The 21,089-nt window shown below is 52.6% G+C and overlaps 1 protein-coding gene across 2 annotated transcripts in view; it reads left to right on the plus strand.

The window, feature by feature from the left end:
- EPHA8 (EPH receptor A8) overlaps positions 1-21,089 on the plus strand; it is a 129,125-nt gene that overhangs the window by 22,870 nt on the left and 85,166 nt on the right. For both annotated transcript variants that reach the window (XM_038376822.2, XM_038376823.2), the window contains exon 2: positions 6,822-6,886. In XM_038376822.2, coding sequence (XP_038232750.2) covers positions 6,822-6,886 — 65 coding nt within the window. The remainder of the gene's footprint in view (positions 1-6,821; positions 6,887-21,089) is intronic.

Consider the following 21,089-nt stretch of genomic DNA (forward strand, 5'->3'; position numbering starts at 1 on the left):
CCAATGGAATTATTTCTCTTAGGGCTGTGATTTTTCTACTGACATAGTGAAACGGGTGCAACCCCCAGTGTGGACACAGTTATATCAGTGCAAAGGAGCCTGATCCTGGGATTGCTTCAGAGGGGGTGGGAGCCAATAGGCAGCAGAGAGGAGAGAAGGATCAGGGTGCACGCTTGGCAGCTGTCTGAGGACATCGTCAGTGGCCAAAAGTCCCTGCTTCTGTGCCTGCAGATGCCGGCTGATATTTTGAGCTGCCTCTGCAAAGCCTTGCAATTGGGGTAGCCACACTGGAGCATGCACTCTCTGGCCAATGTGCCTTGGGGCCATGCTGACTGGGTTGCCACCTTTCTCATCGTTGGCAACCGGACCCCTGAGGTTCTGCTCCACCTCTTCCCTGAGACCCGGCCCCTGCCTCACCTATTCCCTTGAGGCCATGCCCCCTTCTCCACCTCTTCCCCCAAGGACCTGCCCCTGTCGCTTGTGCCTCTCTCCCCTTCCCCTCTCTTTGGCTTGCTGGATTGTCTCCACCACCCTCCCCTGACAGCTCGGCTCCCTCTGCTCTGGGAACTGCTGCAGCCTGACAAGGAGCCGGCCTGCAGGTAGAAGGTGGCCATAGCTGAGCAGGGGCTGGTGTAGGTTAATGACCTGGAGCCTGCCCCTGCCCCGTGGTGACCAGACTGTTAGTGTCCAGTCAGTGCATCTGACTGGACACTGCCAGGTCCTCTTTTCAACTGGACTTTCCAATAAAAACCCAGGCACCTGGCATCCCTAACTGGCACCTGGACATAGAAGCCAAAAACCGGACTGTCCAGGTAAAACCTGAATGCGTGGCAGCTTACCCAGAGTCCAGGTACCATCCCGCTGAGCAGGGCTGTAGACACCCCTATCTGAGAGGGAGTCAGTGTCTGGCCTTTCTGAGCACCTTTCGCCTGCCTGCCACATCGCCAGAGCAAGTTTGAGCCAGCAGCGTTTCACCCACATGCTCACGGCATGTAGGCAGGGCGTGTGGGTGCCTTGCCAGCTGTGTCTGCTACCAAAGGGCTGTCAAGCTGACGGTGGGAGGTGCTGTGCGGGGGTCTGAGGCCCGGTGCTGGCGAAGTGCAGGGAGTTACAGGCCGTGGCAGGGGTGGTTCCATGCCAGAGGGTTAAGAGATCGTGAAAGCCAAAGATCAAGCAGTAGCGGAGCAGGGAAAGGTGGGAGAGAGCGGGTGGGAGGATCGATTGCTGATCGATAGAAGCAATGGAAAGTCAGTTTGTCCTGCTCCTGATACAAGGCTGAGCCTGCTGAGAGACTCCGGAAATCCGCAATCTCCTGTTTGCCTTACAAGCTTTATTGACTGAAGCGTCCAGGGAAACATACCAGGTGCAGAGCATTTCTGGGGCAGGCTTGCGTTTCCTGCAGGCTAATTCCGAGCAGTTGCTGAGCTGCTGGGCACATCAGTATGGGGCTAATGGGAGCCAAGCGTTTGAGATTGCAGCCGGCAGGCAACTCCCCCCTCTCTGTTTTTATTCCATGCTGGCTTCCTCTCCTTCTCCCAGAAGACATTGAATTGGCTTAAACAGAAAACTCTTGAGAGTGTGTAAAGGCATCCTTGTCCCTCCCCTGGCCTAAGTAGCTTTCCTCTCCCTGGATTGATTTAGATTCATAGATTCATAGATACTAAGGTCAGAAGGGACCATTCTGATCATCTAGTCCGACCTCCTGCACAGCGCAGGCCACAGAACGTCACCCACCCACTCCTATGAAAAACCTCACCCATATCTGAGCTATTGAAGTCCTTAAATCATGGTTCAAAACTTCAAGGAGCAGAGAAGCCTCCCTCCAGTCAACCATGACCCATGCTACAGAGGAAGGCGAAAAACCTCCAGGGCCTCTCCAATCTGCCCTGGAGGAAAATTCCTTCCCGACCCCAAATATGGCGATCAGCTAAACCCTGAGCACATGGGCAAGATTCACCAGCCAGATACCCAGGAAAGAATTTTCTATAGTAACTCAGATCCCATCCATCTAATATCCCATCTCAGGGGATTTGGCCTATTTACCCTGAATATTTAAAGATCAATTACTTACCAAAATCCCATTATCCCATCATACCATCTCCTCCATAAACTTATCAAGTAGAATCTTAAAACCAGATAGATCTTTTGCCCCCACTGCTTCCCTTGGAAGGTTATTCCAAAACTTCACTCCTCTGATGGTTAAAAACCTTCATCTGATTTCAAGTCTAAACTTCCTGGTGGCCAGTTTATACCCATTTGTTCTTGTGTCCACATTGGTGCTGAGCTTAAATAATTCCTCTCCCTCTCCTATATTTATCCCTCTGATATATTTATAGAGAGCAATCATATCTCCCCTCAACCTTCTTTTAGTTAGGCTAAACAAGCCAAGCTCCTTAAGTCTCCTTTCATAAGACAAGTTTTCCATTCCTCGGATCATCCTAGTAGCCCTTCTCTGTACCTGCTCCAGTTTGAATTCATCCTTTTTAAACATGGGAGACCAGAACTGCACACAGTATTCTAGGTGAGGCCTCACCAGTGCCTTGTATAACGGTACTAAAACTTCCTTATCCCTACTGGAAATGCCTCTCCTGATGCATCCCAAAACCGCATTAGCTTTTTTCACAGCCATATCACATTGGCAGCTCATAGTCATCCTATGATCAACCAATACTCCAAGGTCCTTCTCCTCTTCCGTTACTTCTTATTGATGCGTCCCCAACTTACAACTAAAATTCTTGTTATTTGTCTGGGCCTCTTCCTTAAGCTGGGCTCCCAGTGGTAGGAGGGCATTAGAAGGGGTGACTTTGATGGCACCCCTCTTGCAGCCTCTCCCCTGCAGTCTGTTCTTGAGAACTCATGTCTCTCGTGTGGTGTTAGCAGAGTCATGGAGGGGGGTGGCTGCTTCCGGCTGGGAAGTGGGGCAGTGTTTGGTCTGCAGACTTTAAAGCCAGATCACACCATGCATGAAGGGAGTTGAAAGGGCTCAGCTGAGCCTCCAGAAGACAATGAGAAACTGCCAGCCCAGCGAGGTGAGTGCTGCACTGGACTAGGGCAGGCTTAGGAGAATGTCTCAAGTTCTTCCCCTCTTCTCCTTGCCCCTCCTGCTCTGTCCTCTCCCACCCCACATTTCCTCAGGAGGGGCTGATACATGGGAGTGCCCCCTGTGCTGGACGGTGCATGGATCCTTGTTGCAGAGGACCCTGATCTGCAGCAGTTTGTAGAGCCTGGCTGAGCACACAGCCCCCTGTTAGCAGAACATCACCAGAGCTACAGCTGTGTCCCTTTCCAGCCCAGCAAGGGACCTGCACTAGGAACTCTCAGTGACCCCAGGTGAGAAGGGCCCCTGCAAATCGGCCTGTAACCCTTAGTCAGCTGCTCACTGTCTGTGAGCTGAGTAACAGCCATGGACCCCAGTGCCCCAAAGGGTGAGACCCTCTGCAGGGTTTAATCGGGTACAAGGTGCTGCCCTGTGCGGGGATGGGTGAGGGTCAGGGCAGAGTGAACAGGAATCAGACCCATGCACCCACTCCCCCCCCCCCACACTCACAGCTCCCCTAAAGATCTGTCATGCTGGCTTCACCTCTGGTTTGCTCTGCAGTCACCATTCACCTCTCCCAGCTCTGCACTGTCCCTTCCCATAAGAGGTAAGTGGGGAGAGACTCTGAGAGAGCGGTCCGGGGGCATTTGTCCCCTCTACCTACATCTCACCGCTTGATACCTGCTTGCTTTGCCCTGATGATGATGCAGGCCCCAGCCCACTCAGCCGTGGACTCTGAGAGCAGAACTAGCACCCTGCTAATTGCCCAGCTCTTGTCACCCTTGCGGCCACAGTAGCTGAGGGCTCCTGTCCGTCAGGTCTGGACCAGGGGCTTGCGGCATCTGTCATTAATATCGGAGGAGCTAGTCAAGACATCTACAGTTGTAATCCAGCTAGCTGTAAATGTTCACCTCTAGAACAAAGACCGCAGGATGGTGGGCTCTCTCCTGGGAAGCAGGGACTCTGAAAAAGATTTGTGGGAGGGGGTGCATACTGAGCTGAACACAAGCTCCCAGTGCGACCCTGTGACCAAAAGGGCTAATGTGATTATGGGATGCAAGAACAGGGGACTCTCGAGTAGGAGCACAGAGGTCATTTTATATCTGTGTTTGGCATTGGTGTGACTACTGCTAGAACCTGTGTCCAGTTCTGGTGCTCATAATTCAAGGAGGATGTTGCTATATTAGAGTTGGTTCAGCCAAGAGCCACAAGAATGATTAAAGGATTAGAAAACCTGCCTTAGAGTGATAGACTCAAGGAGCTCCATCTACGTAGCTTAACAAAGAGAAGGTTAAGGGGTGACTTGATCACAGTGTGTAAGTGCCCACATGGGGAATAAATGTTTAATAATGGGCTCTTCGATCTAGCAGAGGAAGGTCTAACACGATCCAATGGCTGGAAGTTGGAGCTGGAAAATTGAGGTTGGAAACGAGACGTACATTTTTGACAGTGAGGGTAAATAACCATTGGAATAATTTACCAAGGGTTGTGGAGGATTCTCCATCACTGACCGTTTTTAAATGAAGATTGGATATTGTTCTAAAAGATCTGCTCTAGGAATTATTCTGGGGAAGTTCTCTGGTCTGGGTTATACAGGAGGTCAGACTAGGTGATCACAGTGGTCTCTTCTGGCCTTGGAATCCATGGAGCTCTGAGTGTAGGTGGATATGGGAGCACACAGTACTCCTGAGGGCATTCTGCACCAAAAAATAAAAATTCTGTGTACAATATTTTAAAATTCTGCAAATTTTATTTGTCAAATAAATGTGGAGGCTCCAGCATAGCATTGAGGAACACAGGCCACTGGCTGCACAGAGGTGGAAGATCACTATGCAGCCCACCCCGGGACACAGACTCAGCAGTGAGGCTGCACCCAACCCTGACACAGCACAAGGACCGGGCCTGTCCCAGAAAAACATGAGGGCTCTTCCCCTCTGTGCCAGGTGCACCAGGTGGGGGCAGACAGGCTCAGCCCAGTAGGATGCAAGTGTGGAGAGGCTTAGTGTGGGGGAATCCAGGTGTAGGTTGAGAGGGTTCTGTGTGGGGCAATCTGGGTGCAGGTGGCTCAGTGGGGGATCTGCATGTGGGGGGCGGATCTGGATGCACAGGCGCTTGTTGGGAAGTTCTGGATGCAATGGTAAAGGGACTCTGCAGGGGGGTCCAGATGAAGGTGGTTGGGGCTCAGCATGGGGGAGTCTGGATGTGGAGGGGATAGAGTTTGGCGGGGGGTCTGGGTGTGGGGGACTCAGTGGGGTGGGAGCCAGGTGCAGTTGGTTGGGGCTCGGTGGGGTGCAGGGGCAGTGGGGCTCATTGGGGGAGTTCTGAGTGCGGGGGGTGAGGCTTGACAGGAGGGTCTGGGTATGAGGGGTCTGGATGCATGGGGGTTGGGTGGATGGGGGAACAGTTCCCTGTAGAGGGATCCCTCCTCCTACAGCTGAGGAGTGATGGGTGCAGGAAGTGGCGGGAGGGGGTTTGAAGAGCTTCCTGCAGCTGCAGGAGAAATCTGGGGGTAAGTCTGACCTGGCCCCAGATGCTGTCTAGGGGAAGAGGATGTCCTGTCCTCCCCAGCCCAGCCGGGACTAGTAACTGAGCCTAGTGCAGGGTAGGAGCCACCAACCAGGCTTTCCTCAGTTCCACCCCCTGCCTCACAGTGATTTACCTCTCTGCTGGCTGCCCTGGGTACCTGAAACATAATGCTGGGGAGGGTCGCATGACTGCTCTTGTGGCTTCCCTTTGCTTCTCTGTCAGAAAGTCAGTTTTCTGCAGGGAAGCAAAGAAATCTGTGGGGGACGTAAATTCTGCACGTGCACAGTGGTGCAGAATTCCCCAGGAGTGACACAGCCTCATGGTCCTGCACTTAGGACGGAAGAATCCCATGCAATGCTACAGACTAGGGACCGAATGGCTAGGCAGCAGTTCTGCAGAAAAGGACCTAGGGGTTACAGAGGACAAGAAGCTGGATATGAGTCAATAGTGTGCCTTGTTGCCAAGAAGGCTAACGGCATTTTGGGCTGTATAAGTAGGGGCACTGCCAGCAGGTCGAGGGACGTGATCGTTCCCCTCTATTCAACATTGGTGTGGCCTTATCTGGAGTACTGTGTCCAATTTTGGGCCCCACAGTACAAGAAGGATGTGGAAAAATTGGAAAGCATCCAGCAGAGGGCAACAAAAATGATTAGGGGTCTGGAACACATGACTTATGGGGAGAGGCTGAGGGAACTGGGATTGTTTAGTCTGCAGAAGAGAAGAATGAGGGGGGATTTGATAGCTGCTTTCAACTACCTGAAAGGGGGTTCCAAAGAGGATGGATCTAGACTGTTCTCAGTGGTAGCAGATGACAAAACGAGGAGTAATGGTCTCAAGTTGCAGTGCGAGAGGTCTAGGTTGGATATTAGGAAAAACTATTTCTCTAGGAGGGTGGTGAAGCACTGGAATGCGTTACCTAGGGAGGTGGTGGAATCTCCTTCCTTTGAGGTTTTTATGGTCAGGCTTGACAAAGCCCCGGTTGGGATGATTTAGTTGGGGATTGATCCTGCTTTGAGCAGGGGGTTGGACTAGATGACCTCCTGAGGTCCCTCTCAACCCTGATATTCTATGATTCTATGGCCTCATGGTGTAGGTGGGAGTGCTGTGGGGTGGGAGCACAGAGCCTCACGGTGTAGGTGGGTGTGCTGTGGGGTGGGAGCACACGGTCTCACAGTGTAGGTTGGGCTGTGCTGCTTTTCAGGGTGTTTGTGAAAGGTGAGCAGTTTTCTAATGCATTTTTTCCTCCCGTGTTTTCCAGTGAACATGCTGGACACAGCAATGATCCCCGGGGACTGGGGCTGGCTGACCTACCCATCACATGGGGTGAGTATGAGGCTATCGGCACACTGACGAAATGGGGTCTTTGGGAGCCGGCAGGGCAAGTTGCCTGTGGCCCTTCTGGGCAGCTTTGGTGTAAATGGAAAAGAGACAGCAATGCCTTCTCCTGGTTGAACATACAAGCCTCTTCAGCCTGCAGCTGAGCCTGGCAGAGTTTGCCAGAAGGGTCTGTAGCACGGTCCTCTTGCCCTCGGATGTCTCCTCGGCACGGGTGGGTGTTCTGTGGTGAGGTGTTCTCAGGCCCCACATGGCTGTACTGGGCTGAGCATGCTCAGGAGTTGGAGTCTCCTTTGGTTGTTTAGCACAACCCAGGAGGTTGGAGTTACACGGCAGTTTCTTATCAGCCTCAAGATTACCACAGTTTGCACTAATAGAGCAACAGGGATATTTGTGTGGCAGAAAACTGGTATTGTTAAAAGACAACTCTGTAAGACCGCACAGCTGGTGGCACACCTGGACGGGCCATGAAAGGGCTGTAACCACGATCCCCCGATTTCTACCCACAGCTGGGAAAGGCACAAGCTGTCGCCATCACGTGTACCCACAAGCAAGCAAGCCATGCAGACGTACCTATATTCAAACACAGCAACTGTGCTCCAAACGTGTGCACACCTCCCCTCCTCTCTCATGTGGACACACACACATACAGTTCCCCATGTTCGACTTCCCCCACCCATGGACAGCACCCCTGACAACACATGTTCATAGTGGACCCAGCCTGGGAGCGAAATACCAAGCAACACCAATTTGTTTGCCCAGCTACCATTTGCCTTCTGCAGATAGCGCCTTTTCAGCTGGGATTTGCAGCCCATCTGCTCCCCTCCCAGATGCCTGTGACACCGAGTTCCCCCACTGCCTGTTGGCATTATGCTGGGCACTGTAACAGGCCAGTGTCAAAGCCAGAGTCACAAGCTGGAAATGGGACTTGGAGAGTGCCAGGTTCTCATGAGGGTTTAGCCGTAGCCCTGTGGTTTCATTGTCTCCATTGGGCACATTGAGCCTCCCTCACACTGAATAGCACCTTCCTGGGCCAGACACGGACTCAGGTGCACTTCAGGATGAGATGGGATCAGCATCTGGCCACGTGCACATCTGTGAGTCAGGTTCCGTTCCCCTTTGTAACATCCTACACAATTCCTTCCCCTCCTAGGTAGTCATACCCTTCAAACACTCAAGGACTGTTGTCGTATCTTGCCCTGTGGCTGTTCCTTTGCCAAGCTCTACCTGCCACATTCAGCCCTTTCCATCCCTCCCACCAGCTCTCTAGTGAATCCTTTTGGTTAATCTTCTGGGGCTAGACCCTAGCAGGTGTAAATCAGCGTATCTGCATTGACTGCAGTGGATCGTTGCCCGTTTACACTAGTTTAGGATCTGCCCTGATGTGTAGTTTTGCATCCTAAGTTAATTTTCTTATTCTCCTGGGTCCCTCTGTTGCCTAAGACACAGCTGAGCACATCCTCTGCCTTTGCGTTCACTCGTCTCTTGGCTCCTGCTTCGTCTCCTGCTGTGCTGACAGTTCATTCAGCATCTCTGCATTCTTCTTTCTGCTCCTTTGCCATTTGTCTTTAGTTCCCTCCTCTTCTTGCCTCTTTGGACGACCTCTGCTACTCCCGTAGCTAGAGCCACCACCTCCATGCTGATAACATCCAAACCTCTCTGTCCAGCCTCCACCCTCTCTTGCAGCCGCTGGTGGCTTCTCTCAGGTGTCATGCCACCAACTCACACTCATTCTCTCCAGGATGAACTTCTTTAACTGACAACTCCGCTAGCCTTCCTGTCTCCCAGGCCTGTGACCATGGTGTCCTTGACTCGGCTTTCTCCTCTTTCCCACTTGGTCACCAACAGGCTACTGTCAGTCTATCAAAACTGTTTCACTTTGTATAAATAATTAAATATTGAGCAGGACGGAGACAGCCCAGTGGGCGGAGCATTGACCTGTGATGTGGGAGATTCCAGCTCAAGTCTCTATGTCAAATGAGGCAGAGCTGGGGCATGAAGGTGAGTCTCTTAACACTCTAGTGAATGCCAGGCTAGGCTTGTCAAAACCAGGAGGTTTCTGCGAAACACTTTGGTTTAGACAGAACGGCGTTATTCAATGGAAAAAAGGTTGGTTGAAAAACTTTCGATCAGCTCCACCTTTACGCTCTCTGGGTTTCAGCGATGGTGGCTTCCTAGCATGCCAGCTCCTGGCATCCTAAACTAGGATCGGCAGAAGGTCCCTAAAAGTGTGTGTGGGGGGGGCAATGGTGCCCGAACTGTGCCCTGGTCCCTGCACCACCCGTTCTCCCTGAACCCCCACCCTTGTACCTCCCATTCCCCCGAGGCCCTGCACCCATGCTGCCCATTCCCCCAAGATCCTGCCCTCACTCTGCCCCTTCTCCCCAAGTCCCCTGCTTCCTCCACTCTGTCACTTGCCCTTATGCCCGGTAAAAAGTGGGAGGGCCCTGGCCCCCTAGCTCCCTCTGTTCCTGCGCCCTGTCCTAAACCCATTTGTTGCTTTGGATAAACAGTTTCACTTCCTGTGTTTCCTGTTCCATATTTGCCACTTAAAATACCCTTTGAAGATGTGCCCTCGTGACGATTTCTTTATTGACCAGTGAACGTTACCCCAAATGAGCATCTTATTATCCTCTGTCCAACAGTCTGTGCTTTGAATCCAGGTCTGTCGTGGCTGGCGAGGGCCAGGAGGGGGCGCTGGGTCTGATGCTGATGGGGATTGTCAACACCTGTCCATAGGGAGGGCAGCTGTTGTGTCCAGAGAATGTCACTTGCTGCACTGATGATCTGGCTAGCTACTGCCCTGTGTGCCGTCTTGCATTGTTGGTTCGGAGTGTATGGAAGGTAGTGGCCCAACAATTTTCAGACCAACATGATGCCTCTGGCAGCCTTGAGTCCTGGAGATGTGGTTTCAAGACTGGGTACCGCACTGGTGGCCTTGGCAGGCCTCCTGGTGATGAGTTAAGATTGTGTGCCCACACCAGTATTGCTACCTCAGCTGCCTTCAGCCCTGGGTGTGGCCAAAGCAGCACAATATCACCGGGCAGCATGGGACAGGGCTCCTGCTCCCTGAGGGTGTTCTCGTGTGGAGCTCCACGGCATGCCCCCTCCCCTTCCTTCTCACTGTGTAGGGGGCCGCTGGAAGGGCTTGCAATGCGATGTGCCTGCAGACTGCTGATGGCACCCAGCTCTCCATCACTGCCTCCCCAAGCCCAGCTAGAACTCCTAAGACCTGGCCCAGGGGCAGATGAGACTGGCACAAGGGTGAGAGCTAGTTGGCTGAGCTCAATCTAGGTTAGATAGCGGCTCGTGGTTGGGGAGCAAGCAGAAGATAGCTGAGGGTTATGGCTGTCCCACGTGCTGAGGATGCGTCTACCATTAGTTCCCAGGCTGGAGGGGCAGTTGGGGCGCTAGCTGCTGTGAAGCACTACCATGCAGAAGCACTATCTGGGTGGCTTTCTACCATTCATGTGAGGCTAGGCAGTTGTGACCATTTATTTCAGATACAGCCCTTACTGTATCATCCATGCTTTTGCCACCGCTCGCTTAGACACTGCACGGGGCTGCACTCCAAGGGTCTGTCTCCACAGCCGCTGGGAGGGTGACATGCATCCTCTAGCTGTGCTCTGGCCTACACCTGAAAATAGCAGTGTGACTGCAATGGCACGGGCAGCTCGGGCTTGCCACCCAAGAAACATACACAGGAGTCAGATGGGATTATACTAAGGCGGCTAGCCTGAGCCACCCATGTCACCATGGCCCCACTGCTATCTCTAGGTGCTAGCTCCAGCAGAGCTAGCAGGTATTCAGCTCCCAGCAGCTGTGTAGATGGACCCCATGACAACCTGGAGACAGAAGCTGGTGCTGAATGCTGCAGCTTCTCTCTGGAGCAGTGTGTCTCAGAGGGAGCCCGTGCCACTGTGCCAGCTCCAACATCCATGTGGTGCCTGGGTCATGGGGTAGAATTTAAGGCATTGTTTTTTCCCTGTGGAGCCCCCAGTGGTTTGGGACCTGCCTGCCTGAGAGATGCTCGTCTCCTTGTGCCATCCTGCCCCTGCTGAAATTAGTGTGGATGTCTGAGTCGCCCCCTCCCCCTGCTACATAACAGAGAGGCAGGGCAGTCTCTGTCAGGGCCCCAGACCTTAGAATGTAACCCCCTCTTCCCCCCGCTGGCATCTGCTGCCCATCAGGGCCTGTTCTCAGACCAGTACTGACCCAAGCTGTGGGAGGGAGGGGCTGCGGGGGCAGCTGTTGGCCTGGGGAAGGGGAATATTGTCACACTGGGATTTTACTGAGCCTGGTTGTTTTTGGCAAAGGCGTTTTGAGCTCAGGCTCCTCTCTGAAAAGCTACCTAACTAAATAAAGCTCCTGCTTTCCCCCTAGGGCTGGCTGCCGTGGTCCTGGCCTGAATGTCCAGGCTTCAGGGTGTTAATTGCCTTGGCTGGAGGGTCACCCTGAAGGCATCTCAGCCTGCATGGAAGAAGCAGGGCTCCTCTAATGCTGAGCCTTCATTCCCAGCATTAATTCTGTCCCGTGTGAAATATGGCTCACGGCCAGACTAATCTGTCACAGACGCCCCCTGTCGAGGGATGGAATTTCCCACTCTAGCTTCCTCCATCAAGAGGCAGCCCATCTCATCCTTCACCCCCCGAGCCATGCCCGCAGCGCGCTCATTGCCTCCCTTTCCTCCCAGCAGGGCCGTGCTCTAAGCCTGCTGCCAGGTGCAGCCCCCAGGCGCACACTAAGCGCTGGTGGGTTTCCCTCAGCATGGGCACCCGGTGGGCTGCCAATGTGCTCTGTCTGCACTACAAGAGCACAGAGCACCAGCCCGTTAAGGGGCGCCATCTGCCGGGGACTCGGGAAGGATAACCCCAAACTAGCATCATCTATTAGGTTCTGCCTAAGTACAAGAAGAAAAGGAGTACTTGTGGCACCTTAGAGACTAACAAATTTATTAGAGCATAAGCCTTTCGTGAGCTACAGCTCACTTCATCGGATGCCTTTAAAAATTACCTTCAGTCCTTTCGGTATGATGTCCATCTGTTTGCATTTGGAGAGGAAGATGATGTCTGTCTGTATCTGTGCGAGTTTTTTCATGAAGTTGACAGACTTCCACTCTATACGGCTAAATTCAGTGCCTTGCATAATGACACGTTTCAGAGTAGCAGCCGTGTTAGTCTGTATTCGCAAAAAGAAAAGGAGTACTTGTGGCACCTTAGAGACTAACAAATTTATTAGAGCATAAGCTTTCGTGAGCCGATGAAGTGAGCTTTAGGTCACGAAAGCTTATGCTCTAATAAATTTGTTAGTCTCTAAGGTGCCACAAGTACTGCTTTTCTTTTTGCGAATACAGACTAACACGGCTGCTACTCTGAAACCTAATTACAAGGCGGGAGCTCCATGGGATGCCCCAGGGGACCTTGGCAGCCTGGTAACAATGGTATTCGCCTGGTGGGGAACATGGCAATCCTGTTCAAGTGCTAAGGTTAGCAGAGTGTGATGCAGCAGGGAGGGGGGAGTGTTGACCTGGGAATGTGGCAGGGGAGTTTCACTCCCTGTGGATGGGATACCTAAGAGCCTGTAACCTGAGCCAGGAGGGGGAGGGGGAGGTAACACCTCTGCCCTGGGAATGTGGACAAAAGGCTGCAGGAGAGAGCCTGCGAGGGGGGGGGTTTAGTTTCATAGATACTAAGGTCAGAAGGGACCATTCTGATCATCTAGTCCGACCTCCTGCACAGCACAGGCCACAGAATCTCACCCACCCACTCCTATGAAAAACCTCACCCATGTCTGAGCTATTGAAGTCCTTAAATCATGGTTCAAAGACTTCAAGGAGCAGAGAAGCCTCCCTCAAGTCAACCATGCCTCATGCTACAGAAAGAAAAGGAGTACTTGTGGCACCTTAGAGACTAACAAATTTTTAAATTTGTTAGTCTCTAAGGTGCCACAAGTACTCCTTTTCTTTTTGCGAATACAGACTAACACGGCTGCTATTCTGAATCATGCTACAGAGGAAGGCGAAAAACCTCCAGGACCTCTCCAATCTGCCCTGGAGGAAAATTCCTTCCCGACCCCAAATATGGCAATCAGCTAAACCCTGAGCATATGGGCAAGATTCACCAGCCAGATACCCAGGAAAGAATTTTCTATAGTAAATCAGATCCCATCCATCTAATATCCCATCTCAGGGGATTTGGCCTATTTACCCTGAATATTTAAAGATCAATTACTTACCAAAATCCCATTATCCCATCATACCATCTCCTCCATAAACTTATCAAGTAGAATCTTAAAACCAGATAGATCTTTTGCCCCCACTGCTTCCCTTGGAAGGTTATTCCAAAACTTCACTCCTCTGATGGTTAAAAACCTTCGTCTGATTTCAAGTCTAAACTTCCTGGTGGCCAATTTATACCCAATTGTTCTTGTGTCCACATTGGTGCTGAGCTTAAATAATTCCTCTCCCTCTCCTATATTTATCCCTCTGATATATTTATAGAGAGCAATCATATCTCCCCTCAACCTTCTTTTAGTTAGGCTAAACAAGCCAAGCTCCTTAAGTCTCCTTTCATAAGACAAGTTTTCCATTCCTCGGATCATCCTAGTAGCCCTTCTCTGTACCTGCTCCAGTTTGAATTCATCCTTTTTAAACATGGGAGACCAGAACTGCACACAGTATTCTAGGTGAGGCCTCACCAGTGCCTTGTATAACGGTACTAAAACCTCCTTATCCCTACTGGAAATGCCTCTCCTGATGCATCCCAAAACCGCATTAGCTTTTTTCCCAGCCATATCACATTGGCAGCTCATAGTCATCCTATGATCAACCAATACTCCAAGGTCCTTCTCCTCTTCCGTTACTTCTAATTGATGCGTCCCCAACTTATAACTAAAATTCTTGTTATTAATCCCTAAATGCATAACCTTACACTTCTCACTATTAAATTTCATCCTAAATTTCAGAGGTTCTTGTGGGAGAAGGGGTTCCTGTACCGAGAATGGGCTCCCCCAGGGGAAGTGGAGTCCTGTGGGGTCAGGAGGCAGCTGATGGTACCCCAGAAGTATCGCTGCAAGCTACTGTACCTGGCCTGTGACATCCCCTCTCAGGGCACCAGGGAATCCGGCACACCGGGCAGAGGCTGCTACAGAACTTTTACTGGCTTGGGGTCTTTACTGCTCTCCGGCAGTATTGCCGATCCTGTGACCCCTGTCAGAGGGTGGGGAAGGCCCGGGGCAAGGGGAAAGCAGCTTTGAGACCTTTGCCCATCATAGAGGAACCTTTCCAGAAGGTGGCCATGGACATAGTGGGACCTCTCAGCAAGACGACCCGGACGGGGAAGAAATACATTCTGGTGGTGGTAGATTTTGCCACCCGCTACCCCGAGGCAGTGCCCTTAGTTTCCATGGAAACAGATACTGTGGCAGATGCGCTGCTGACCATTTTCAGCCGAGTGCGGTTCCCCAAGGAAATCTTGACAGACCAAGGCTCCAACTTCAAGTTGGCCCTGCTCCGGTGCTTGTGGGAGAAATGTGGGGTCAGGCACAACTGGGCCTCAGCGTATCAACACCAGTCCAATGGGCTGGTTGAGAGGTTCAATGGGATGCTAAAGATGATGCTGAAAACCTTTATGAACCAGCACCTGCAGGATTGGGACAAGTACTTACCTCACCTGCTGTTCGCGTACAGGGAGGTACCCCAGGAGTCTACCAGATTTTCGCCTTTCAAACTGTTATATGGAAGGAGGGTAAGGGGCCCCCTGGACCTGATGAGAGACGAATGGGAGGGGAAGGCCACTCCCGATGGAGAGTCAGTGGTGGAGTATGTCCTGATCTTCCGAGAGAGACTTGCTGAACTCATGGGCCTGGCCAGGGAGAATTTGGTCAGAGCCCAGAAGAAGCAGAAGATCTGGTATGACCACAGGGCGTGGGCCAGCGCCTACGCCACCGGGGATCAGGTGATGGTTCTCATCCCTGTGAGAAAGAACAAACTACAGGCTGCCTGGGAGGGCCCTTTCAAGGTTGTCAAGCAGCTAAATGAGGTAAACTATGTGGTGAAGCTGTCTAACTGGACGCACCACCGCCGGGTGTACCATGTGAATATGATGAAGCCATATTGTGCCGGGGGAATGTGATGTTGGCCGTGTGTGGACATTGGGAGGAGCAGGGAGATGATCCTTTAGTAGATCTATTCCCTGGGACCAAAGCTGGTTCACCCCTGGAAACAATTCCCCTTTTGGATCAGCTAACCCCTGCCCAGCAAGCTGAGATCAGAGGGGTGCTGCATCCGTACCGACAGCTGTTTTCCAGCCTGGACACACTAATCTGACTGTCCACCGGGTACAGACAGGGTCGCACCCGCCAATAAGATGCTCCCCCTTCTGAGTCACAGGGAAAATGGCTCAGGACCTGGAAAGAGAGGTCAGGGACATGCTGGCTTTGGGGGTGATCCAGCCGTCTGCCAGCCCTTGGGCCTCGCCGGTGATCCTGGTCCCCAAAAAGGACGGGTCAACCCGGTTCTATGTGGACTATTGGAAGCTCAATGCCATCACTGTATCTGATGCCTACCCCATGCCCAGGTCTGATGAGCTCCTAGACAAATTGGGAGGAGCTTGATACCTTACCACCATGGACCTTACAAAGGGCTACTGGCAAGTGCCGCTGGTTGCAGATGCCCGGCTGAAATCAGCCTTTATCACCCCCCTGGGGCCCTATGAATTCCTGACCCTGCCTTTCGGCCTCAAGGGAGTGCCAGCCACCTTCCAGCGCCTGGTGGATCAGCTACTGAGGGGGATGGAGAATTTTGCCATGGCATATATTGATGACATCTGTGTCTTTAGCCAGACCTGGGAGGACAATGTGTCTCAGGTTAGACAAATGCTGGACCGACTCCAGGAGGCTGGGCTGACTGTAAAAGCGGAGAAGTGCAAGGTGGGGATGGCTGAAGTATCTTACCTGGGCCATCGGGTGGGGAGCGGCTGCCTAAAGCCGGAACCAGCTAAAGTGGAGGTGATCAGAGACTGGCCGCTCCCCACACCAAAAGCAGGTCCAAGCCTTTATTGGGTTGGCAGGATACTACCGAAGGTTTGAGCCTCGCTTTAGTGCCATAGCCACCCCCATTACCGAGCTATGCAAGAAGGGGAAACCAGACAAGGTGGTCTGGACTGAGCAGTGCCAGGAGGCTTTCCGGGCGCTGAATGAGGTTCTGGCCAGTGGCTCAGTTCTGGCAAACCCAGACTTTGACAAGCCCTTTATGGTGTTCACCGACGCCTCAGACATGGGACTGGGGACGGTGTTAATGCATGAGGATGAAAAGGGGAAGAGACACCCCATCGTGTACCTGAGCAAGAAGTTGCTACTCCGGGAGCAACACTACGCTGCCATCGAGGAGTGCCTGGCCATGGTGTGGGCCCTCAAGAAACTAGAGCCATATCTCTTTGGGCAACACTTCACCATGTACACCAACCACTCTCCCCTGACCTGGCTGCACCAGATGAAAGGAGCCAACGCCCAACTCCTGAGGTGGAGCCTGCTCCTGCAGGATTATGACATGGACGTGGTCCATGTGAAGGGAAGTGCCAACATGATAGCGGATGCGTTGTCCCAGAGAGGGAGCCCTAAACTTCCCTAGGTCACTGGTCAGAGTGACCCTGCTCAGTTCAGTCTCAAAGTGGGGAGAGATGTGACGCGGCAGGAAAGGGGGAGTGTTGACCTGGGAATGTGTTTCACTCCCTGTGGATGGGATACCTGAGAGCCTGTGACCTGAGCCAGGAGGGGGAGGGGGAGGGGGAGGGGGAGGTAACACCTCTGCCCTGGGAATGTGGACAAAAGGCTGCAGGAGAGAGCCTGCTGGGGGTGGGGGTGGGGGGTTTAGTTTCAGTTTGGTGCTGGGTAGTGGAACGCAGGGAACCCCAGGGCCAGGGTCTAAGCTCCCTGCTCCCCAAGAAGGACTTGACTGAGGGGTCCTGGTTGTATCCCCAAGCTCTGTTTTAGACTGTGTTCCTATTGTCCAATAAACCTTCCGTTTTATTGGCTGGCTGAGAGTCACAGTGAATCCCAGGTGCAGGCCCCGGACTCCCCCACACTCCATGACACAGAGTTACCATGGGGGACCCACAGAGCGGGCTGCTGGAGCCCCTGCTCCTCCACTCGGAGGCCTCTAGGAATGTCACAGCAAAGCTCCGCTTTCGCTTAAGAGCAACAGGAGCCTTCGAGGCTTCTAGTCCTGCTGTTCGTCCATGCACTCCACTTCCTGCCTCCCCAGAATCCCCCAGCTGAGACCCCTGCTTCCCTGAGCCCCTCTTCACACCCCTCCAGGATGCCTGCCCTGCTGCATCTCCCACGGTTCTCTTGTCCTCCACGTCCTGGTTCAGCCCAGCAGACTGGCTCGGAAAGGCAGCTTAGACCAGTCCGTGTGTATATGCATTGAGCTTTACCCAGTTTGAAACAGCTTGTTACTTTTGATGCTCACCCCGACTCTCCCCAAAACACTGGCTGGTTTCTCCTCAGCAAGAGGAAACAAAACACACCCGGAACTTCTGGGCCCAGCAGGTTGAAACTCTGATGGCTCTGGAAAGGCAATTTTTAAAACACCATCGCTTCAAAGCACTGCCCAGGGATGAGCTGCAGCATGCAGAATTTCAGGAGGATCATTGTCTTCTGAGGGAGTCAGAGGGTTGTGAAAACTGGGCTTTGTTTTTCTTTACTGTTCAATGTGGTCTTGGTGTCATGGCAGCCTTGGCTTCCTCCATCACGTCTCTCTGCAAACAGTGCCTGCTTCTAGGCTGGGATGGGCTAGCAAGCGCCCATGGGGATGGTGTGTTCTCATGTGGACCATTGTCTGTTAGGAGCGGGACCAAGAGGCTAACAACCATATTTCCAAGAGGCCCCTAGCAGGCTGTAGCTGCAGATGGTTAAAACTTTCAGTCATCATTGCCCTAGATTGGATTTGGACTGGCAGCCTCAAAAGGGACCTCCTCCCTCACTTTCAGCTGCAGCTGGTGGGAGGCGCTGGTGAGTTGCTCTGTCTGAGCCTCACCAATAGAGGTGCCAGGGCTGGAAGCACAAACTCAGCTGCCTGAGTGCGCTCGGGCTGTGCGCCCTTTGACCCCAGGGAAGAGTTGTGGTCTGGTTTGACATTTCCTCTCTCTGGGTGATTAACGGGTGCGTAATTGGCTGTAATAGCCACACTGACTGTCACCCTCCATCTTGGTGACACATGCAGGGGGAGGAAGGGTTAGTGGGGACTGCCCTGTTCCCGCAGGCTTCCGCTCCTCTCAATTAAAACTTCAAAGCGCTCCCGAGAGATTCACGGCCAACTCCCTCCCTGGAACCGTTCCCTTCACGCTGACAATTAAACTCTTTTCAGTGCCGTCAAACAGCCTCGCTTCCCCCTTCTCGCCCTGCTCTTTGCTGGTCCCTGCCACAAAGTGCTCCAGTACTCTCCTCCTCTGCGCCCGCGTAGCACATGACCCATCAGCCCCTCTGCAAATTGCCTTTCTACTGACTAACTAAAATGCTGATGAGATGAGTCAACATATTATTAATTATTGTATCATCTCCTTTGATTTACAAAGTCAAACAGGAAACGATTTTGTTCCGACACCGAGTATCTAAAGAGGCTGAATGATTCTTGCAATGCTAATTACGAAGGGAGTGCCTGGATGGCACAACCCCCACTCCGCTCCCCTCGCCCCCACTCCCTATGATGTCCCCTGCACCTCCACCAGGACCTCTGGCAGCTGGCGCTGCAGCCTCCTCCCTCCTGCTCTGCTCAATCCCAGGGGACAGAAAGGACCAAGCTACTTGTATGGACGGGACAATGCAAAGAAGAAGATGTCATGCCAGAGGGGTGTGACTATGCTAATAGCTGTGTTAAATCCCTAAGCATGCCCAGTGAGATCTAGATACTTCCAGAAGCCTTAGCCAGGCCTCCAACCAGACAGAAAAACTGCCCTTTCACTAGTAAACAAAGGGCCACCCTCTCTCGCATGGCCTGTGTGGCCAGTGCTGGTTCTCGTGTAACTCGCAGTCTGTGGTCGATGTGGGACTCTTTCTGTCATGGCAGTCAAAGCACTTACCCCGCCTGACCCCACCCCCTCTCACCTGGACGTGCACACACGTGGACACACGGCAGGGCAGTCTCACCACACACAAACACAGACACATTTGCCTTTGTGAAGGCTCTTGGCTCTGAGAGGAGCTGGCCGCCTGCCTCCTGTCAGTCTGGGGAGGAGAATTGAGGGGCAGTTTTCTCGAGTGGTGAGAGCAGGGGGGCGGGATAGATCCCCAGCTTTACCATTCACCTTACCAGTTGGCCTTGGGCAAGATGCTCAACTTCCTCATGTCTCATCTCTCCCCTCTGCACAATGGGGCTAATAATACAGACCTCCCCCACAGGGGGCAGTTTGTGAGGGTTAGTCACTCAGTGATTGACAAGTGATTTTATAAGTGATGTGAGATCCTGGATAAGTATCCTGGTTATTGTCATCTGCTTGTTAATGAGGATCCTGGCAACTGCTCTGTGAACACGGACTCCATTGGAGATCTGGCCATAGAGCCTGGTTTGTAATCTCTCCGTCTGTCTGTCTGGGTAACGGTCAGTTGCCTGCAGTGTGTTGCTCAGAAGAAATCACTGCTTGTTTTCTAGACTGATTTCCTGGTACGTGGCAGGTGCCTCACTCTCTGTCACTCTCGGTTTAACTGTGTGGCTGCTTTTGGGTGCCCTGAACGCAGGCCAGGAACAAAAAACACCCAAACCAGCTTGTCATCGTTCTGGAATAATCCAAAAAGTATCAGTGGAATTGCACCAAATTTGCTTAAACAAGCAGCTGAGACGCACGCCACAGGAGAAGCTGCCTGTCGTGTTTGTGTGTTACTGATGAAAGTTTCCTGCTGGTGAAGCACCAGCGGGGTGGCCGGAGGCTGATCCCCTGCATCAACGGAGCAGTCACAGCACAGACAGCGGGAGCATCTGGCTCACTGCCCTGCTAAAGGCCTCTCCCACTCCTGGCAGGGGAGGCCTTGGCCTCTCTCTCGAGCCTGCTGCCAGGAAAGCTATTGGGACCTGAACCCTCCCACCGGACAGCCAGTCAATGGCAACAGCTCTTGGGTCGGAGTGAGCCAGGCCAGCTCTTTTTCTACAAGGCATTTGTACCATCACACTAGAGGCGAGGGGCTCCCTACCCCATGGCCAACCCCTCAGCCATCCTGGGTGCTGTCAGCTGGGAGAGTTCGCTGCTCCGGAAGGCCTGGGCTTAGAATGGAGACTCTGCTGCTCACAAGGACAGTGGCCGTTGTTGTCGGACAGCCTTTGAATGCAGGAACTCCCATCTGCATTGTTTGTAACTGCCTAGCACAGACCGTGGGGGTGGGGCCCTCCCCTCTGGAGGGGTCCCCTGAGCCATGGATCTGCAGGTGCAGCAGAGTATCAGGCAACGGTGGTCAGGAATACGCTGCATGAATAAGCGGGCTTTTACAGCTGCCCCGGGACCCCCCTGGCCTGCCATGAGATTTCCGGGGGTTCCTCCGGCAGGTCTGGGCTCTGCCTGCATGAATATTGGCACTGAAAGCAGAGTACAGAACACGCCACAGTGCAGCTAATATTCATTTAAAAATGGGTATGTCAGGAGGAGGGAGCCTTTGAAAATAAAGATTTTAAACAAGATAATAGCACTTACTGCTAATTCCCCAGACACCGGTAACTACCAGCAGTTAACGGCCTGAGGTAAAGCTCAGGGTAGTTAACTGCCTAACAAATCCCTTGTTAGCCATCACAGTGACTGATTTTATGGGGATTGTCACTATTAAAAACCCAGTTTAATGCTTTATTGCTACAATAATGAGGGTAATTTTCCCTCTTCCACTTGACTGTGCTGGTGGCTCCTGGGAAGGACTCACGGCTCAGTGCCCATCAGGGAAGAGCTCAGGACATTTCTGGGGGCAGTGGCAGTTCTACCATGCTGGCAGGACCAGCAGTGAAGGCTCTGTGGCTGTCCCCTGTAGGCGTGATCCCAGGACTGGGTAGGCCTGGGGTCCCCTGGCTTGGCACAGCCAGAGGGTGGGAGCCATTTGGGGGATTCAGAGTAGCAGCCGTGTTAGTCTATATTCGCAAAAAGAAAAGGAGGACTTGTGGCACCTTAGAGACTAACAAATTTAGGTGGTTCCGCAGTTTTGTTAGTCTCTAAGGTGCCAC

Source organism: Dermochelys coriacea, chromosome 18 (genome assembly GCF_009764565.3).
Source record: "Dermochelys coriacea isolate rDerCor1 chromosome 18, rDerCor1.pri.v4, whole genome shotgun sequence".
Lineage (NCBI taxonomy): Eukaryota > Metazoa > Chordata > Testudines > Dermochelyidae > Dermochelys > Dermochelys coriacea.